Genomic DNA, 20,371 nt, shown 5'->3' with positions numbered 1-20,371 from the left:
GTATATTTCCATCCTGTACCTGGTGATCTTCCGGGGGATTTGGCTGAGTGTATCCCCCCATTGTGGCTCTCACTTGGGGGCAGCAGCTCCAGGGTCATTCGGGGTTTGGGAGTGTACTCCTTCCTTGGTTTACTGGACACTTCTTTTATCCTGGACAAAAGCCAGACACAGTTTAAAAACAAAAAAGGTTTGTCTAATTGCATAAGTCTATTTTTATTGGGTTATTTTCATCACCGGTGGGGAGATAAATCAATACCTGTCCTCCATCTTGCTGGTGAGCTGTTGAAGGATTTCGGCGGCGCGGCTGTGGTACTCCAGCTGAGCTTGGACCAGTGCTGCCAGCTGGCTCACCTGCTCAATCTGCAACACACATACATATGCTTTTTTCCCCAATGCATGAGCCCTGTGCTTTACCCATGCTGGGCCTGGGTCTGGCTTGGCACAGCATGGCACAGAATTGCTGCCCTTTGTTTTTCCGTTGCAGTTTTGAACACACTGGGATCTCGTTGAAAACTGGATGTGTAACTATAGCAACAGTAGAAGTATTTCAACATCAATAGTACTTTGAGGTTTTATCTTTATTACAACATTCACATTTGTTGTTATTTTTGAAAATACTTTATATTATATTGTACAACATATATAAAAAGGCAAGATTGTCCTTACATCACTCTCCAGCAGGTTAAACATGCTCTGCTCTGCGATCTCTTTGCTCTCGTCGAACTTCTCTAGTGCCTGTTTTATTTCATCATCCTGGACTTTCCCCTGACGCTTCTTCTTGTAGTCGAAGTCCAGACGGCGGCCCTCCATCTTCTTCAAATGGTGCTGCAGTGGAGGAAAAGAATGACAGGAGAGAAATACAGAATATAAGTCACTTTAAAAGATCAGTGGAATCAACTGACTCCTGTCCTTTCCAAAACCTTTTCATCTGGGAAACAATAACAGGTGTTTTATTCACCTGTATCTCTTTGAGGTCTTTGTCGTGGAGGTTCTGCAGTGGGTCGATGAAGTTCTGTTTGACCTCCATGTCCAGAGCGTCCTTCACCTCCCCGAGCTCCTTCATTGACTCGCCGGCATCGATCAGAGCCATGCCTGGGAAGGGAAGGGATGATGGGAAAACAGAGAGAGTGGAAGGACGGTGAGAAGTGAAAGAGGTAAGAGCAGAAATTAAATAAATTGTTTGCCTCTTGTGACCAAGATGTTCCCATACAGAAAGGGGCAACAGATTGTTTACAGGGGCCAGAGTTTTTCAATAGTTAGAGTTTGTTTAGTCTGTGTTGGTGTAAGGGTACTCAGTGTTGAGAGGGTGCACTTAACTTTGACATCCATAAAGTTTTTAGATTTCCTAGTTACAGGAACAATACAAAAACAGTATTTCAATGTCTAGCTTTTAATGTGAAACTGGTCCAGCAAGAATATTTCATGATGTCTGTGAGGATTATTAGTCAACTGGATTATGGTTATCAAAGAAAAGTTAAATTAAGGGCAACTAGGCTTGGTTGTAGATACTTGATATACTCGATTAAACTTTTCTGTCCATGTGAGAAAATAATTTGTTCTTCCCATATTTTCTGACACTTATCTTCAACAAACTTCAATTTAAGTAATATTTTGCAGTTGAATAGCTGTTTGATAATTGATAATTACTATAGTGCAAAACTGACTCTAATGCTTAGCCTACAGTCTAAAACTAGAACAGATCTGACTGAACTATGACTCAGGAACCATCTTGACACCACTAATATCTATACATGCTCACTTACCAAAGCAGGACTCCTCTCCTAACTCCCGTCCAAACTTCAACATAGCATCACCCAGGACGGTCTCAGCCTGTGGGTAACCAGGTCCCTTATCCTGACCACGGATCTTTGACATGGTGTTGATCATACTCAGCTTGGCTCTGGATGCTTTGAGGAAACAGGAATGACAGTGTGAATACTGATACTGCCTTTTTTCTGCTACATGATGCAGCAGTTAGGCAGCAGGTTGACTGTGTGATTTGTACCTGGATTAGGCTGTAGGTATTCTGTAGTTTTGGTCATGATGTCCAGCACCGCTCTGCTGGTGATGTCCACCTTCTGCAGGGCAAAACACATCGGTAAAATGTGAGAGATAAACAACATCACAAAACAAGGAGTAGTTCTTTTTGAATAAATATTCATTTACCTTTTCCATTTCTTTGAAGTCATCGTCTAACTTGGTTCCTTCCGCCCCTCCAACCTTCTCACTGACTTTCTGTAATGAGAAACACAAAGAGAGAAAGAAAGAACGACACAGGGAGTTAGGGTTTTCTTTTCTGAAAGACTTTAATGTCTTGAACCCACAGCAAGAGAAGAAAGGCCAGACCGCCTTCAAAGACGTAATGGAGAGAAAACCACGATTCCTGCTGTGAGATGAAAGCGAGAGTGAAGCACAGGAGAGAGCTGGTGAAGAGCGAGAGGAAAAAATAGCAGACAGTATATCAAATAAAAGAAGCAAGAGAAAGAGACAGACATCAAAAAGAGAGCGTCAGGAGAGTGAAAATGGAGTGACGACATTAGCTTTGTAGACAACAGAATGAATAATCCAACATTAGTTGACTGATCACGATGGTTATATCAGCACTGAAGAGTTTTTAATTCCTCAGTAATTGTTCATGTCATAAAAATATTATTAAAATGAGTCTGTAACACTTTATTCATCTGTATCTTGGTCTCTGAAGGCAGTGAACGAGCAATTTGAATTCTCCAACAGCCTCTTTATTCCACTACAATAAAAACACATTCAGCAAGGGCCAAGTATCTCTCTACAAATGAGCTGAGTTTAACTGTTTTTACTGTGATTCAGATCGCAATCTGGTCGAGCATCTGTGGACTAGGAACAAACCTGATCCAGGGAGACCCAACCCTGCAACCCACAGGACCCAAAGGATCCACTGCCAATGTGCTGACACTACAGGACACCCGATGGGTCAGATCTAATTTGGCAACACAAGGGGGACCTACTCAATACAAGGCAGGTGGTTTTACTGATAGCGATAGCTGCTTTCTTTCAGTCTCTGTTGTGTTTTGAAAGCTTCACAACAGCGAGTTTGATGTCAGATACAGAAACCAATGGTCACTTCTGTGATCTAAATGTACCAACAGACAGACAGACGTCATTTGGAAACAAAGCAGTGACATCAAACTTAATTTCATACAGGTTGGTTAAAAAAGGTGCCAAACGAGTCTTCTCCAGACCTCAAGGACCATATCGAGACATTACTTCTACATTCACTTCTGGAGAGAATGAATGGATCTACCATGATACCCTTTTGGTTTATATATGTGCACATGTTGCTTTCGCAACCTTGGATACGTCTTTCTCCTGCTCAGTTCGTCATCGTGATCAGAGGAAGTGCCGCAGAGTGACACCTCCCGCTTTCTAATCGCCTCAGGTTGCAGGGACAGAGGAGGGAGGAGGAGAGTGGGATTTTCCACAATCGTGACTCACATCAGTTGCCCACGCATTAGTGGACCACACACTCTCTCACACACACCGGTAAACATGCAGTACCAACAGAAAAGTACAGCTCTCAAAATACACTCAGATTCATGGGAAAAGTCCACTTTGGTGCAAGTGCATGAATAATTAAACAAATACTGCAGCCACTGCTAAAAATAATAATGTTTAATTTTAGTTATTTGTAATGGAGTATTTTTACGTTAATATATTGGTACTTTTACTTAGGTAAAGGATGTGAATCCTTCTTCCACCACTGCCAGCAAGCTCATTATGCAAACACTCAAATCAAAATGACATGTTGACTCAACAGCTAATGATGTGTGTGTGTGTGTGTGTGGTGTGTGTGTGTGTGTGTCAGGCAGATGTCACACATCTACATCAAACTAACAAACCATGCAAACATAAAGGTAAATATGTGTGTTTATGTAACTGCTTATACACCTGAGCACCAGTGTGTGTTACTGACATGTCGATGGACGATTGTGAGAAGACAAAAAAAGGTGTGTAATAAACATAGACAGATTTAGAGCCAACAGGTAAAAGGCCCCCGACACCCAGACCGTTTTTTGTTTTTTTGTGGTCATTTAATGTCTCTTTATGGTCATTTTGAGTCTCTATGTTCATTTTCTGTCTGTTCAAAGAGTTATTTGACTTTCAAACAAGAAATACGAACGTCATCACAACATGAGACTGTTCTCCTATAAAAAATGACTATTATAATGACCCACAGTAACGTCTTCTTGCTAAGCGACATCTAGTGTCCATAGTAATTATGACATCTATTAAGTAGATGACAGTTATTGTTGTTTCTTTGGCAACTTTAGCCAAAACCATGATCTTTTCCTAAACCTACCCAGGTTTGTTTTTATGCCCAAACCTAAACAGATATTGTTCAATAACGTTAACCGCATGTTTATCAGTGTTACCATGACGATGAAGCTGCTAGACGCCTGGCATGTTGCCTCACTGGAATACATCTTGTCACCAGTAGGGGCGGCACTTCTAAACGGTCTTCTTAGTCGTATTTAAGTGTAGAAACAAATGACCGGTATGGTTGTATGAGTTGGAGGACTTGTTTCACAACATCAACAACAATCATATTGTACAGGTCCAGGGGTCCCAGGTGGTCTGGAGGCCCCTGGACCTGTGCTCATTAATCCACCTGTGATTAGAAAATGTAAAAACAATACAAAACGATAGCAGGAAATAAAGTGAGAAGGACAGACAGATGAGGAGGAAGATGCAGTTGCCATAGAGACAGGGATCTGACTGGGTCCTCTCGTGTTTCCAGGAACACACACACATACACACACACACACACAGTTGTCTGTAAGGAACACCGAGTCTGGTTGCAGAGAGGTGTACTGACACACTGTTACATAACTGTCTCAGCAGTGATAGTTTCTTCTACTGTTCCTCTCTTCCTCTGTCTCTACACACCGTATCTGACTTCAATTTATTTCCGTTTGACCGGCTTTTAATGGTCAGGAGCAGAGCACTGGTATTTTATTTATTTCGTCTTTCATCTTTTCACACCCTGAAATGTCTGATCTACAGTGGTGCTACATAAACAAACCTCTACCACTTTAAAAAACTCAGTGATCTTCGTTATTTCTTAGTCGTCTCACACAACACTTCTCCTGCTCTGTTCATGTCGACCTTTGATTTCTGCGACAGCTTTGTTAAATTTTGACTGCGCCTCCTGCTGGTCGCTGCCACGTAGTGAAAATCATTGTTTCAAGACACAACCTCGTTCATACGAATATATCGATTAAATTCCATGTGATCGACAAAATTCTCCTCTGGCATCCTCTTCCTTTTTCATATCTTATTAATTTAAGTAAAAGTAAATGTTATCCATCGTGAAGTACATGAAGAAACTCAACACAGTGGCACAGAAACTCCACTGCCCTCTAGTGTTTTGGTGGTGTAATTGCAGAGCGATGCTTTACAAGTTTTACAAGTTGCAGCTACACTAGCAAGATGGGAAAGTCAAGCGTCAAGAATAACTTCCAAATTTGAGATGATCTGGAGTGTCAGGTGACAAAGTGGCAAATTCACCTGAAGACTGTGAGTAACAGCTGAGACGTTAACGGCTGATGTTGGTGTGAGCTGAATGCTGATAAAGTAAAATGTTGACGTCAAGCTGTAGTCCTTGTCTCTCTGTCGCAAGTCGAGCGTTTGGTTTCAGTGGAAATGATCACAGAAGAAATCAAAAATAGACCCAAGGGTGTTCGCAGTGTAAGTTGTTTCACACCCACCAGCCCACACACACACACACACACACACACACACACACAGTCAGAGAGTAGATCTAACCACCTTTTAGACCATTGAGGCATTAACCAGCCCCATCTGTTCTCCATCTCCTCCTCCTCCTCCACAGTTCCCTGATTTCACTTTCTCTCTTTTGTCTTTTTGCGACTCCCACTTTCTCAGCTATATTTTCTCCGACCTCCTCCGTCTCTTGCTCGTTCTCTCCTCCGTCCTTCCCCTTCATCTCCCCTTCATCTCATGTTTTGCTGAATCACTCCCAACGGGAAAAAAATAAGCTTAATCACAAGGTCGTCATTACAAGTGGCTGACAGCGAGGAGGTCAGAGGTCGCAGTGTCCCTGACAGCAGATGGAGCAGATATCCCTCCTCTCAAGCTGACATTAATCTTGTGTGGAGGAGAATTAGCCTATCAGGAGGGGGAGAAATAAGAGCCGGGGAGGAGAGTTGGCAGCCGGGAGTCGGTTCATCTATCAGTCTGAACGGCTGCCAAAACACTCAGACGCCATCTTGGACTGTAAGATGGATAAAAGGCTGGATTGATCGCCAGCTCAGGCTATTTATCCAAAATGTAATATGTCTGTTTTGGGAAAAAAATGTTCATTTTATTACTCAATCAATATTTCAAAATCTCTCATGATTTTCAGTCGCAGCAGCAGCGGCAAAAAAAAAAAAAAAATCTTTGATTTTTTTGTACAAAGTCAGGTTCTTAATCACCCAGAAATCATCATAATGAGATGTTAGTAAATTAAACTTCTGCATTTAATGAAATAAACTCTGTCCTTGTGGTTTATAATCTCTACTTTGGCAAATAAATGACGACTTAAATGTCCAGTGAAGAGACAAAAACATCGGATCTGTGTGGAGCGATGAGGAGACATTAGCCTTCCTCACATTTCTACATGAAACAAACACAAACGTCATATTTACGTCATGAAGGTTTAAATCCTCCTCTGATGATGAGCAGAAAGCTCCAGCGTTTGAGTTTCTGACTTTCTGGCCATAAAAGGATTGTTTGCTTTTTCCAAAACAAGAAGTTTAAACTTCTTAGTTTCTGACCTTTTTGGGAAGAAGTAAGAGTGAAGAACACCCTCGCCACCTCCTCTTCCTACAGGAGATATTGAACTTGTGTTGCACTTTTTGTGACTTTTCTGACTGTGTGCAGTCATGGAAAGCGGCTCTAGTGGGAAGGAGGTGAAGAGGCTCAGCTGTCAGTGTCAGTTCTGCTGTTGCTTTTCGGTTTCATCACCTTCCTCATGGAGGTGAATTTAAATTTAGACAAGCAGTGCTGCAGATGTGACAGCTGCAGATTTACATCTTATAATCACCTGAATTGTGCTTTGAGTTTATAACATTAAGTGCCAAATCTTTGTCTTAGATTTCTACGCACAGCCCATTTCTTTCATCAGCAGCAGGGACGGTTATATCATCAGATCAGATGCAGAGGACTGGTGAACAGCAAAATTACACAAGCTTTCTCCAAGAGAAGCACGACATGCAACCCAAACAGCTATTTTCCCTTCCAGCTTTATTTAGCAGAGGAATAATTATTCGTCTCCTCACAAGTTACTCCTCAGAGAGAAAATGTGAGACACAGCAGCCATTTAATTACCAGACGTAGAGAGAGAGGTTGATTTGATAGACCTATGGTGAATCAGGGTGAAAGAGCGAAGAGCTAAAAAAGAGAAAGCTGTGATAGTTTTTTAAATAGCTTATGACGTGTAGAGCTGTAGATCAGTTTTGAAGGTATAAAAGTACATCTGTAGAGACAGAGAGGGCCAAAAGAAAAGTAAGAGACAGAGGAGAAAAGGAACAAAAACTGAAGAAGGCAGAAGAGAGATATAAAGAACCACGATTGTTCACCTTAACTATGATGACGAAAGTTTTCGTACGATAACGAAACAGTTGTTTTAACCCAAATCATGATCTAAGCTTGTCAACAGATGCTTATTTAAATATTCATCATTACAAAACATGATCATGGATCATCATTTGAGTCCTGATTAATCTAAGTCCAGCGTTTCTTCTCTATTTGCTCCGTTTTTGGTCTCCACCACCTCCTGAGGGAAATATCAGGCTCTTCAGCTGCTAAATGCTGCACTGTGTTCACCAGCTGCTCTCTGACTCAGTCTGTCTGCTGTTTGCTGGCTTTTTGCAGCTGTTTCTCTGAAAGCATGCTGTGGCCGAAAACAAGGCTATGAGCCACAAGAGTGAACCAGAACAGTAAAGTTGTGGTTCGTAAAACCAAAACAATGAGCTGAAAGACTCTGTCTGACTCTGTAGAGCCGTCACAATGAAGATGTGAATCACATAACACAGAACCACCATTTTTTGTCTAGATTTTTTAACAGTTTTAAAGGATTTCTTATCTATTTTTGTCATTTTCACCAACACTAAAAAAATACCTGACTGTCTTCGATGTTTGTAGTAATAGGCAGATAAAGACCAGAAGCATCAGACACTCTAATAGAAACAACAAAGCTTTTAGACAGAGAGGATGAGTGTGTTTTGGATGGAAAGCCCAAATCAATTCCTGTTATGACATCTGTTTAACAGCATTAGGAAGCTCAGGTCTTCTGAGGACATTAATGCTGCTTGTTTTTGAGCCTCTGTTATCAAAACTATCAGAACAGCTCAGAAATCAGATCTAAAACCTCGTCAGAGTGGCGATCAGGATCTACGCTGCCTCTGAGTGGATGACCGGATCAAACAGACAGACACGATTGATCTGAGAGTGATTGTACGCCAGACAGGACAGGAAAGGAAAGACCAGATCAGGAGGTTTTTACTGTGAGGAGGAAGAAGAGATGGAGCCAGTGGAGTGGAAGAAAAGGGAGAGGCACAGAGGAGGAAAAGGAGATGAGACAAAAACATTGGAGAAGAAGTGGAGGAAAAGAAATTTAGAAATGAGATGAAAGAAAGAGGCAAGGAAAGGTAAAGAAAGCAGAGGAGTGGACGAGGAAAACTGGAGGTGAGAACAGGTGAAAAAGAAGAGAAGACAGAGAGAGGAGAGAATAAAAAGCAACAGTAGGTGGAGAGGAGAGGAGTGGAGGAGTAAACAGCTTCATGTGTTGCATTATAATTCCTGCAGGTTTCACGGCTCTGCAGACGCATTTTAATTCTCAGGAGGCGATGGTTGGATTCCAGCAGGAAGCCTCTGACCAGCTGCAGTGCAGCAGCTCAGTCACAACACAAACACCTCACCAGAACTCATGCATCATTAACAACAACAACAACAGAAGAAGAAGAAGAGGAGGGGGTGACTGCAGTTACATTCAAAGATCGCATATTACTGCAGGATGTTTTAAAATCTGGACAAACTGCAAGTTACGACTTCAACAAAATGGAGTCTCACTCATAAAATACAACTTCATGTCACTGATTTGGATTAAAATATCCACAGGGAACCTTTGGTTATATTTACATATAAGCACAGAGACGGTTTGAGGAAGTTTGAATATAAACTAAATGTAAATATATATGCAAATGTCACACATTACTGCAAAGCAGCGTGCGGGAGATTGAGTGGGCTTTTCATTACTTTTTGGCCCTTCAAATTTTTCCTCTGGGAGTCACATTAATGCACAATCAATGTCTGATCAATAGCTGGTCTATAAGCAATGAGCCACGAGTGCCAGAGATCCATAACTACTCCTGTTTGTTTCCTCGGAGTATTAACGCTCTGAATCAATACACAGCAGAGGCTGGAGAAGAAACAGAGAAAACAGCTGTGTCGTCAATAACTGACTTTTTTCATTCAGCCCCATCTGCTGAGCTGCTCTGGGTGAAGGTTACAGATGCTGCACAGGAGCATTTTGTTGACGGCATGTGTCGTAGTGACATGACTGACACCTTGTTATAATTACCGCAAACAAATGAGACACTGTTGTTTGTCCTTTATCGCGTGCAAACCCAACACCAAGATCTACTGCACATTTCTGAGGTGTTTGAGGGAGGACATTCGGCGCTAACACAACCTGAACTGCAGCGCAGTGGCAGTTGGGTTCTCCATCAGGGCAACTGCACTGCTCACATGTAGGTTTTTCAGTTGCACCAACACAAGCGTCTCTGCCCACCCGTCCTACTCCCACACCTTTCCTCCCAAAATTAAATTCAAGCCATAGGGTCTCCAGTTTGAGACAGTGGAGGAGATCCAGGCTGGAAGCAGCAGATTGTTGCACAAGGTAACTCCTTCAAAGGAAATGGCAGCAAAATTTAAATCAGGTACAGTTTTTGATTGTTGTAGGCGCAGTCTTGGAAATTTTCGATCGCACCTCTTAAGATGCACAACAGAGCTCTTCAGGAACTTCAAGTTCACTTGAGGTCTAATAATCATGTTCCATGTGTTCCCTTCCTCATTAATGGAATTACATTGATGATTATTAATGTTGATAAATATGAGAGAAAACGACTGTGAGACTGTTTTTTGGCCCATCCTTAATGTCAAGTGTAGGAGAGATGGTGTGATGATGTTATGTAACGAGGGGTCAGTTGCTACTACAGTAACACACTCATAAAAATTATGTCACATGACACAAAGAGACTTGGTGGGAGAAAGTGTGAAAGAAGGTGAGAAAATGTAAGTGAGTGAAAATAAGATGGAGGAGAGAAAACAGATAGATGAAACATTCAGACCTAGAAAAGGCAAAGATCGACTCGTCTGAATGAAAAATATGAAGGAGAAACTGGAGAGAAACATCAAAGACGGCCGAGCGTCTCACGCCTCAGACGCTCACGTACGGGATCTGTTTCATTTCGTATTCACATCACAGAGCCGACATAAAGCGAACTCCAGCTCCTTCGCCTCTGTCAGGAGAGTCCCTGCTCCATTCATCAGCATGGAGCAGCTGGAGCCACGATTCACAGGCTGTGAAATGACTCTGTGTGCGTTCGACGGGGTTCAGGGAATATTCCTGTCAGACTGATGAAGATAACAGATAACTGCTCCGTAATGAGCAACACAATCCCAGGGTTTTATGAACTAAACCGAAGCCTTCTGGGAAACTTGGGGAGCTCCATGGCGTGTCCGGCTGAACGAGGACTCACCACCGATAAATTAGATTTTACTGTGATAATCTCTTTAGAGAACACGTCATTGTTTATAATGTAAAGGAACAGTTCTACATTTTGGGGAAAAATAACACCACTGAATGCAGTGGTGTAAAGTTTTATTCAAACCCTGTAGTTACCTATAATTTTGAGATACCTGTACTATACTTGAGTATTGTGTACTCGAGCTAATTTTCCCTCTAACTTTATTTCAGATCCAATATATTGATCTGGCAGCTATTTTTACTGGTTGTAAATTTCACAATAATGCGTATAAGGTTTATTTTTCATACCTTAAATAGGTACTTGGTGACTTGATGACACTGCTGTCATGTTCTAAAACTGTCAGAAACTGACGTCTGTAGCTGATGTAACTGCACAATATTAAAAGTTTACATCGCCCACGTTCTCTTATGTAACGTAGCTTTAAATGTCTTCTCATTAGCCGACTGTCAGGCAACAAAGTTTAGTGTAAAGAAAATGAAAACCATTAAGAAATAAGGAATAAAGGAAGATGGATTAATTAGCATATTTTGTAAGATGAACACTCGACTCTGACTCAACCACGTCTTCATTCAAAATATGAGAGGGTTTTGTTCAGGAGTCCTGCAGCGCTGTTAAGGATTGATGTGGTAATAAAACCCAGAAGAGACACATACTGTTACAGAAGGCCGTAATTCAGACAATTACTCTGAACTGGATTTTTAGAGTTGGACAGAGCAGCAGAGAGAGACAGTGTGTGTGAGAGGGAAGTAAAACAGAAAGATTGATGGTGATACATTAGTATGCATGGGAGCTCAGCAATATGTTCTGTGTGTCTTCATAACGTGACTGAAAACACAAACACAGGAATAAAAACGAGACGGAGGAAGAAAGAAAGAAAGAACGAAGAGAGAAATGAAACAGAGAGAAAAATATATCTGTGTGTTTATCTCCTCTGCTGAGGATCGATTTCCCTGTTTGAGAAGATGAATCGTCTACGACCACTGCAACCAGTCTGTTCTGAGGCTGGACACACACACACACACACACACACACACACACACGCCTCGACCTCTCTGATATCTTTAGAGACGACCAGGCCATCGCCGTCAGCCTCAGTGTGTCAACGTGTCATTTTAGCTGCCAAACAGCACTTTTATTTTGAAAGGGTAGCACGGGGTCAGGGCAGTGGGAGCCAAAACCTTTAAGATGCAGAGGAAGATGCTGTTTCTGTTTGTTACAAAACAGCCTTAACTAAAAGTTGTTAAACATTTTACAGACGAACAGACACCATCTCGAAGATTCATTTAAAGGCTTTTACTGTGACAAATGAAACTAAAGCTGCATTACTGAAAATCCCCAGGGCTCAGTTTGGAACATTAATACTCTTTTGCTGCCGACTACAATGTGTCTGAGGCACCAAACATGGCGTCTGGTCAGATCTGTTTTATTACACAGTTTTATCTGATTTAAATCTAAGTGTTTGAGACGGGGTGAGGAGCTCGGAGCAGAGGAGGTTCGGGTATCGGGTTAGGATCCAGCTGGGCACCTTCCTTTGGAGGTTTTCTGGGTACGTCCAACTGGGAGGAGACAACAGCTCCGTCTCGTTTAAAGTTCATTTGTCCAATATCAACAACAGAGGGAACAAAACTGTCTCCTTCTCTGAGGTTTTCCTCCCATCAAAGTCTGTTTTTGATAAAAAAGTGAAGTGAAATGTTGTTTTGATTCCTGGTTTTCCTTCTTAATTCTGTTGCTCATATTGTGATCTGATTGGCTGTGAAGACGAGACGGTTTAGTTTCATACGACACCAGTGAGAGTATCTCTGCCTCCAGCGGTGAACAAAAACTACGATCCTCCAGCTCTCATCGATCTCTGAGGACATGCTACATCGCTAACACGATGGGCAGCTGATAGCGAGGAGGTCAGAGGTCAGAGGTCAAAGGTCAAGGGCGCCGAGACATTACATGTGATGAAGGCACCTGAAACCAAAGGCAGACACACGGGTCTCCCTTCCTCTCGCTTCTCCTCTGTCACGTGTGATCCCCTCAAGGGCGATCAATTATTGAGTGAGCCAACCAGAGCGCAGTGTCTCTGTGTGTGTGTGTGTGTGTGTGTGTGTGTGCTGCTTTCTCTTCGCACGTGTGTGGTTGCCGTGACAACTCAAATGGAGAGATGAGGGGTGTGTTTGATCGTGAAGCATTTGTCCTTTCAAAATAAAATCAAGCTGAAATGCTGATATATGATGGCGTTTTTAAAATGTGATTATTATTTATTTTTCATTCTGCCGTTGATAAAATATGCTGATCTGAATCTGACAGAATGTTTTTTCAATCTTTCATTTTTTATTTCACGTCCTCCATCTCCTCCTCTTTCACTTGTTTTCATTTCTTCTATCTTTCATTTTTATTTTCTCCTTTTTCTTTCTCTCTTTTGTCTCTGAGTTTGATATCTCTCCTCCTTTCTCCTCTTCAGTTCGATCTTCATTCAGGTATTGATCTCTCCCTTCTCTGCCTCTGTCTCATGTTTTATTCAGCCTGGTGGACGGAGGTGTCCCGTTTCCTGCCCCTGCTGGCGGCAGCAGCAGCAGCAGCAGTGGCGGCCATCTTGGTTGAGGGCACAGTGACTGTGGTGGTTGGCTTCACGCTGACACCACTCGCTCTGTTTTTTTTATTTTTTATAATCATCCATCTGTTAAAACATGAGTGCTGGAGAATCACATGAAGAAACACACGCTGAGATGTGTCCTAGATTAAAGTCTCTGTGGACAGGAAGTCTTCGTTCATATCAAGTTTTTATGTTCCTCTGCTCCGGCTCCTCACGTCTGATTGGCTGAGTCACCATCCACAGGCCGTGAGCAAACACCTGAGATCATAAACCCAACGACGGCTCACTTCTCCAACTCTTCCAGAAAATTTGGGTTCTCTCCTCCTGTACCATGTTGCACTATTGTAGATGTTTTTATCGCAGTTTTCAGTCTCGGTTTCTGAGTCGTAACACCCTGATCTAATATACAAGTCTCCTCATGGATGACTCTGCATGAATGTAATTTTTGGAACACTGGAGACAAACACTAACGTAATTAAAAAACTAGAATCAGCGTCTCGTGGTCGTATTCCTCCACCAAACAGTCCAGATGGAGTTGATTATCGTGCGAATTCTTGAGTTATGGACATAAGCATACTTTACACAATCACAGTGACCTTGACCTTTGACCTTTGACCACCAAATTCTAATCACTTCATCCTCGAGTCCAAGTGAATGTTTTTGCAAAATTGGAAGAAATTCACTCAGGCCGTTCCTGAGATATCGCGTTCACAAGAATGAGATGAACGACCCAAAAACACAGCTAACGTTTTCAGGCCATAGCCAGTTTTTTTCTCGATCCGGTTTGATCGCATCTCATTAGATTTAGTTTTGGACACATTTTGTTGTTGTTTGTTATTATTTGCTCCTTATTGTCTTTTAAGTTTGGTCTTTTGTCACCTGTGATTTAACGTGCGATCCACTGTGATTGGTCGGTTGGGGGAGAGGGGGGTTGCCCTTTCAGAATAAAAGCTTTGTTTAGGGATAACAGGTGGTGGAGGGAGGGAGAGAATGAAGGAACAACTTTATCCTCTTCAGGTGGGAGGAGACAACAGGCCTGCTGGGAAATGAAGTTTGAATCCAGGCACTGACAGTATCACTGGAATTAGACAGAGGTGAGCTCTTTCAACAACTTGTTTTACCCCAGCGTAGGAGTCCTAATTTATAATGACAGACTCTGCCATAAAATTCACAGGGTTGTGACTTCCTTCACTGTGTTATTTTCATACTGAATTACATTTTTTAAACCTACAATTACTTTGTGAAGCTGAGATTTGTGCTGCGTGTAATAATCGGTAATTATCCCTCACCTCTGCAACACAACATCCACCCTGATGCCCCCCCGTTACAGGTCCCTCTGCTTTCTGCTTTTGTACTTTGCTCTGTGTGTGTGTGTGTGTGTGTGTGTGTGTGTGTTTGGCAGAGCTATAAATAAACCATGTTGATGAACTAGATCACAGCGGCTGACGTCTCGATGGTTAATCAACACGAGAGAGACGACGAATCAGGCTTAGATTTCACTTCACAGACAGACAGATATATAGACAGACAGACAGACAGATTCCCTCTCTCCTGGTTTCCAGAGTTACCAGCCTGACGTCTCGTGCCACCCCCTCTCTTTCCATTAACATCTGCAGCTGATTCACAGATCTATTTCTGGCCTCGCTCCCCGCCCGCTCGCCCTCGCACTGTCGACATCTCACCTCAGAGAGACGCCACCGCTTCAGATCAAACATGTGATTCAACCGTTTAATTCCCCCCCGCTCCTTTGTGATTCAGACGGTCTCTTTTGAGTACATTAATGAGGATTTAGACTCAGGATTAGTAATCTGATCAATGGCTGATCCACAGCTGTTCCTACTTTAAAGGACGAGTCTGGTGAAGTTCTGTATTTTTCTTCTCGTCAGTAAATCTCATGAAAAACCAACAATGGATGTGTCCTCCTAACGTAGCAATGTGGTTTCACACACACACACCTTCCTGCTGCTGTAAATACTCACTAAAGCACCAAATGTGGATTAATCCGCAGCTGAAAATAGTCCCCAACAAATACACGATTTTCTCCTGTTCGAGCAACATTTGCTAAGAATTACAGTGAGCAGCTGTTTTAGGAAATTCTCAGAAATAAAACTAGTATTTTGAGAAGAGTTATGTCCTCAGTAGAAACCACAGACAGAGCGGGGAGGTCAGAAAGTAATTTATCATTTAGAGCAACATTATGTTACTATTTTACCTTAAAATCTCAGCTTGATGGTTCAGTGACTCGTAACAGGGAGAATGGAGCCTCCGTCGTTCCCTCTCTGCTCCCTGAACACCTGTTGTTTCTCTGTGTAACTTTGGTTTTTCAGGTTCGATCTCCCTCTAACTGAGTGACAGTCAGCAGATTAAACAGCTGGAATCAGACCCAGAGAGTTCAGAGTGATGCTGAACTGTAGATCAGTTAAAAAGACTGAGAAGTTAAGCTTTGTTTTCTGTATGTGAAAACCACTCAGAGGCCAACAGAATGAATTACGACTGGTGGCTGCAGAGGGCGCTGCTGCTCAGCAAAGTTACATAATGTTGCTTTAAATGCCTGAATGAATTAAATAGTTTGATTGAACTCTGTGGCCTGTGCAGCCTCATATCTGTCTCTTCTGGATTGATCATGTTACATAAAAACAGAATCAGAGTCTGATTTCTTTTGCAGACGAGTTCACGTCGTCCTCTGGAGCTGTTCGAGCCTTCAGGACGCTCTCTGTCTCTGCTGCTGCTGCTGCTGTACTTTTTATTTTTATTTCCTGTTCTGCTGCAGTGACCCAGTTTCCCCCTCAGGGATCAATAACCATCATCTCCTCTCTTTATCAGCATCGCTTCATCTGACCGATGCAACAAATGTGCAGGAATTTGTCCTGATGACAGTCGAGACAAAACACAGACATGAAGGAAATTGATGCCCTTATTTTGTTCTTCACTTAAGAAACTCTCCTCCTCCTCCGTCATGATGATGATCAGGTTTGTTTCACAGTTTTTACTGCTGTTACTGAGGCATGTTACTGTATGAAAGTGTGAAACAAACAACCTTTTTTATTGATTTCGACTCAGACGTGGCTGAGAAAGAGCTTTTAAAACTTTTTCTCATCATATTTGTGTTTTTTCAAACTGAAGAACTTTCATGGTCAACGCTGAGGAGGTTCAATATTCAGTCTGAATCACTGAGTGAATCACATTTTGGCGTTAAAAACCAGAGAGAGACACTGTGACATCTCTGGTCTCAGTGTCCTCAGTTGAATCTGGGACGCTGCACAGAGTGGAAAACATCCAGATCCGCCACAGTCCACAGCGTCCAGTCATCTGGTCACGCCACTGTAAGAGCTGAAGCACTTTGGGATTTCAATCAGGCTATTTATTTATAGTTATTATGAAAATGTAAAACTAAACGTCGAATATTACATTACCGCCTACGGGGCTGCAACTGATGACTGTTTTCATTATCACTTACTCTGCCAGTTATTTCCTTGATTAACCCATGAATCATCTGGTCTATTAAATGTCAGAAACAGTGAAAAATGCCTTGTTAAATTTTAAAGCTCAAGTTGGCGTCTTTGAACATCTAAAACCTAAAGATCGTCACTTTTTAGTTGTATAAACCATAACAAAAATTCTCAGTTGGGAAGCTGGATTTTTGTTTTTATGACACTTGGCAATGGATTTAAGTCAGTGCTTTGGCTACCTTTCTGATTTGGTGAAAGTGAAACAAGCAATCAGGAGGATGCTAACAGCAGCTCGTAGCAGCGATAACAATAGTTGTACTAGTAGTAGCAGAAGTGGATGCTACGTCAGAGATCTTTTATGTCATTATGAAAAGCTATTTTTTGTTCATTATAAACCTGTGGCAAGTCGCCACAGTCCAGGTAAATCATGGGAACCAATGGGGTAAATGGTGCCATATTGGTTTGCTAAGTGAGGCTAACGTTAGCTAGCACCAGCAGATTTCGTTCCTTACAGGTTAATGTCCTCATGCCTGAGCTGAATGTGGAGACATCACACGTTTCTAGATCAAAACACTTCCAAACCGCACTGGTGTTACAAGATCATCCATCATCCATCCCACTTTCCACAACGCCTGTTTACAACATAGTGACTTTAATGTGGGGAGGAGGCCAGAACCACAAGCACAAGGCAGGGGCTTTAATATGACAAGGAGAAGCAGCAACAGTAGGACCGGGGTGGGAGAAGTACCAGCAGTGGTAGTGGTAGTAAATGACTGAATGGATTACCACTGAACTCGGTTCAGATATTCATATTTTCTGGATGATGCAGTCTAACGAGGGGGAGGAGGAGGTGTGGTGTGTTCGGGTGAAGAGACGTCAGGTCGTCTCACACAGCTTCTATCTGCCTGTCCGTCAAACTCTCTCTACCTTCATCTCACATTCAGACTCAACGTGAACAAGAAGCCGACGACAAACTGAAAAGGCTGAAAGGTCAAAGCGGTTCCTCGTAAATCTCTTTCTCTTTGTTCGTGTCAGTTTCTGGTTTTCTGAATCGAAAAGGTCAAAGAAAAACACTGTTCACGCTCTTCTCTCCTTCAATCCTGACCATCACTACACAATTTATTTTTAAAGAAACATCCAGAGCAGAGCGGGGTGAAGGAATAGAGGAGGAGGAAGGGTGTTCAAAGGCATGAAGAGGGGATAGTGGAGGGATGGAGAGATGTTTATGACAGATGATAGAGGGATGCAAATGGAGAGAGAAGGGAGGAGCGATGGGAGGATCTGATGATGATAAATGTAAATAAAGGCGGTGGAGGAAAGAGTCTCAAGGGACGATGAAAGGATGACTATGGGGGAAAAACAGAGGGATGAAGGAGAGATTTAATATGTGTAGACAGATGATGAAAGGATGGCTGTAAACACAAAAGGGATGGAAAGGTGGAGGATGCTTAGAGAGAAGAGAAGAGGGGTGGAGGTGTAGAAAAAAATGATCAAAAGGAGGATGGAAGGTTAAAGAAAAGAGAGTGATGAAAGGATGGCTAGAAGATAAATAGGACAATTTTGAGGGGAAAAAAGATGAAGGGATGACAGAGGGATGTTTAGATGATGGAGTGATGGAGAGAAAGGAAGGAAAAGAAAGAGAAAGGACTAACGGATGGATGAGAAGACAGAATGAAAATGGAGGGATGTTAAAAAGATGAAAAGGGGATGATGTAATAAAAAGGAGGAGTGGAGGGATGGAGAGATGTTCGCAGGGATATAAAATAAAAGGTATAAAGGAAGATGGAGGGATGGTGGAAAGTCTGATGGGATGACGGGATGTTTAGAGAGAAGAGGAGGAGGGGACAACTGCAAATATAAAAGGATGACGAAGGTATGGAGACATGATGGAGGAATGAAAGATAAAGGATGGAAAAAGAGAAGGTGAAAGGCTGAAAGGACAGACAGAGGGACAGAGGAGAGATGGAGGAATGATGGAGGGATGTTCAGAGAGATGAAAAAGGATGGAAGGCATGATTTCATGGAAAAAGGAAGATGGAAGATTGACAGGAATGATAGAGGGATGGAAGTATGTTTGGAAGAACGATAGAGGAGGATGGAGGGATAGAAAGGGATGGAAGGGAGAGATAGAAAGAAGGGATGGTGGAGGGAAAGTCAGTTAGGACTAGGACAGTTAGACGGACAAAGAAGGGAAAAGATGAAGAGGATGGCAAAGGAGAGGTGGATGATTGATTAGTGGAATGATAGAGGGATGAGTGCAAACACAAAAGGAGGATGGAAACGTGATGGAGGGATGTGAAGAAAGAAAGATGGAAAATCAGATGGAGGGACAAAAATGGGGGCAGAAGGGATGATGGAGGAATGGTGTAAAGATGGATGGAGAGTGGGGGATGAAAAAGGAAGATGGGCTGGTTACAAGAAAGAAGGATGGAGAGAAGATGGAGGGATGATGGAGGGATGGAAAGAGGTAAAAAATGAGAACAAATCAGAGGGATGTAAAGAATGATGGAGGGGTGTTGGAGGAAGGAAGGAAAAGAAAATGAATGAATGGTTCTGAGGATGATGGATGGATGTAGAAGAGATGGAGGGATGACTGAGGGATGGAGGGATGGAAGAAAGTCTACAGTAAATGAGGACAGTAGCAGAGGATGGAGGGGTGTTTGAAGGCACCATAAACGCAGATTGAGGGGATGATGGAGGGATAGAAAGGAGGATGGAGGGAATTCCCTGTTGCGTGCAGCAACAGCCAATCAGCTGCGCGGACACACACGGTTTCAACTCACATTATGTTACGTAATATTACATCCCAACCTATGTGTGTGTGTTTTTGTGAGGGGGGTATACCCAGCTGCTGAATTCACACCCACACCAAACACCGCGAGAAAACAGCCTCTGTTTTGTACATAATCCATCCACAAATCTCTTTTAATTTGCTTTATTTCGGGTAAAATCAGCTTTTAGACGTGAAGAAATTCACGTTTTTATACGTGAACATAAAAATTCGTCCACAGCGAAAACGTAAATATTCACAAATTCGATAACGAAGGGGAAAAAAGCTGAATTTAACATAAATTATAACAGTTTTTGCGATATATTTGCCACAGTATCGCTGCTGGAACACAGGACATACAGTGTTTACTTAATGGCTGCTCCGTTTAATATCAATGTAGCGGTTTCCCAGTTGAATTAAACACGTAACAAGTGTTAAAATGATACAAATTAACGTCAAAACAAACGTAAACACACGAACAGGACGGTCTCTTCTTACCTGGGTGGCTTTATGGAACTGCTTCTTCAACCCCGCGACAGACATCACTTCGGTTGCGGAAAAAATAATAAATATGGGTAAATAAAGGTTTTAAAAATCTATGTGGGGAACTGGAGGTGAATACGACCGAGTTCGAGCCAAAAAATGGCGGTAAATCCTCCCGTTAACGATCGCCAGACGTAGATATTGTCCGTTTATTTTGGGTCAAAAATTGGTGGTGGAGACAGGAGCCGATGATTTGCTCAGACCAAACCCAGCTGGA

General features: G+C 42.3%; 1 protein-coding gene and 1 long non-coding RNA gene across 2 annotated transcripts in view; one reads left to right on the top strand and one right to left on the bottom strand.

Annotated features, from left to right (window-relative positions):
• The window catches only part of LOC108886839 (uncharacterized), a 14,741-nt gene extending 9,463 nt beyond the window's left edge, over positions 1 to 5,278 (top strand). Inside the window, exons 3-4 of the long non-coding RNA XR_007809484.1 lie at positions 974 to 1,154; positions 2,827 to 5,278. This is a non-coding gene — a long non-coding RNA (uncharacterized LOC108886839). The remainder of the gene's footprint in view (positions 1 to 973; positions 1,155 to 2,826) is intronic.
• The window catches only part of LOC108886836 (endophilin-A1), a 26,743-nt gene extending 6,372 nt beyond the window's left edge, over positions 1 to 20,371 (bottom strand). Inside the window, exons 1-8 of the mRNA XM_018681902.2 lie at positions 20,110 to 20,371; positions 2,167 to 2,235; positions 2,006 to 2,078; positions 1,764 to 1,907; positions 959 to 1,092; positions 667 to 825; positions 257 to 360; positions 20 to 150 (exon numbers count right to left, since the gene is read on the bottom strand). Coding sequence (XP_018537418.1) covers positions 20 to 150; positions 257 to 360; positions 667 to 825; positions 959 to 1,092; positions 1,764 to 1,907; positions 2,006 to 2,078; positions 2,167 to 2,235; positions 20,110 to 20,154 — 859 coding nt within the window. The 5' untranslated portion in view covers positions 20,155 to 20,371. The remainder of the gene's footprint in view (positions 1 to 19; positions 151 to 256; positions 361 to 666; positions 826 to 958; positions 1,093 to 1,763; positions 1,908 to 2,005; positions 2,079 to 2,166; positions 2,236 to 20,109) is intronic.

Source organism: Lates calcarifer, unplaced genomic scaffold (assembly GCF_001640805.2).
Source record: "Lates calcarifer isolate ASB-BC8 unplaced genomic scaffold, TLL_Latcal_v3 _unitig_1152_quiver_589, whole genome shotgun sequence".
Taxonomy (NCBI): domain Eukaryota; kingdom Metazoa; phylum Chordata; class Actinopteri; family Centropomidae; genus Lates; species Lates calcarifer.
The sequence above is the reverse complement of the archived record's forward strand: the minus strand, read 5'-3'. Positions and strand labels throughout refer to the sequence as shown.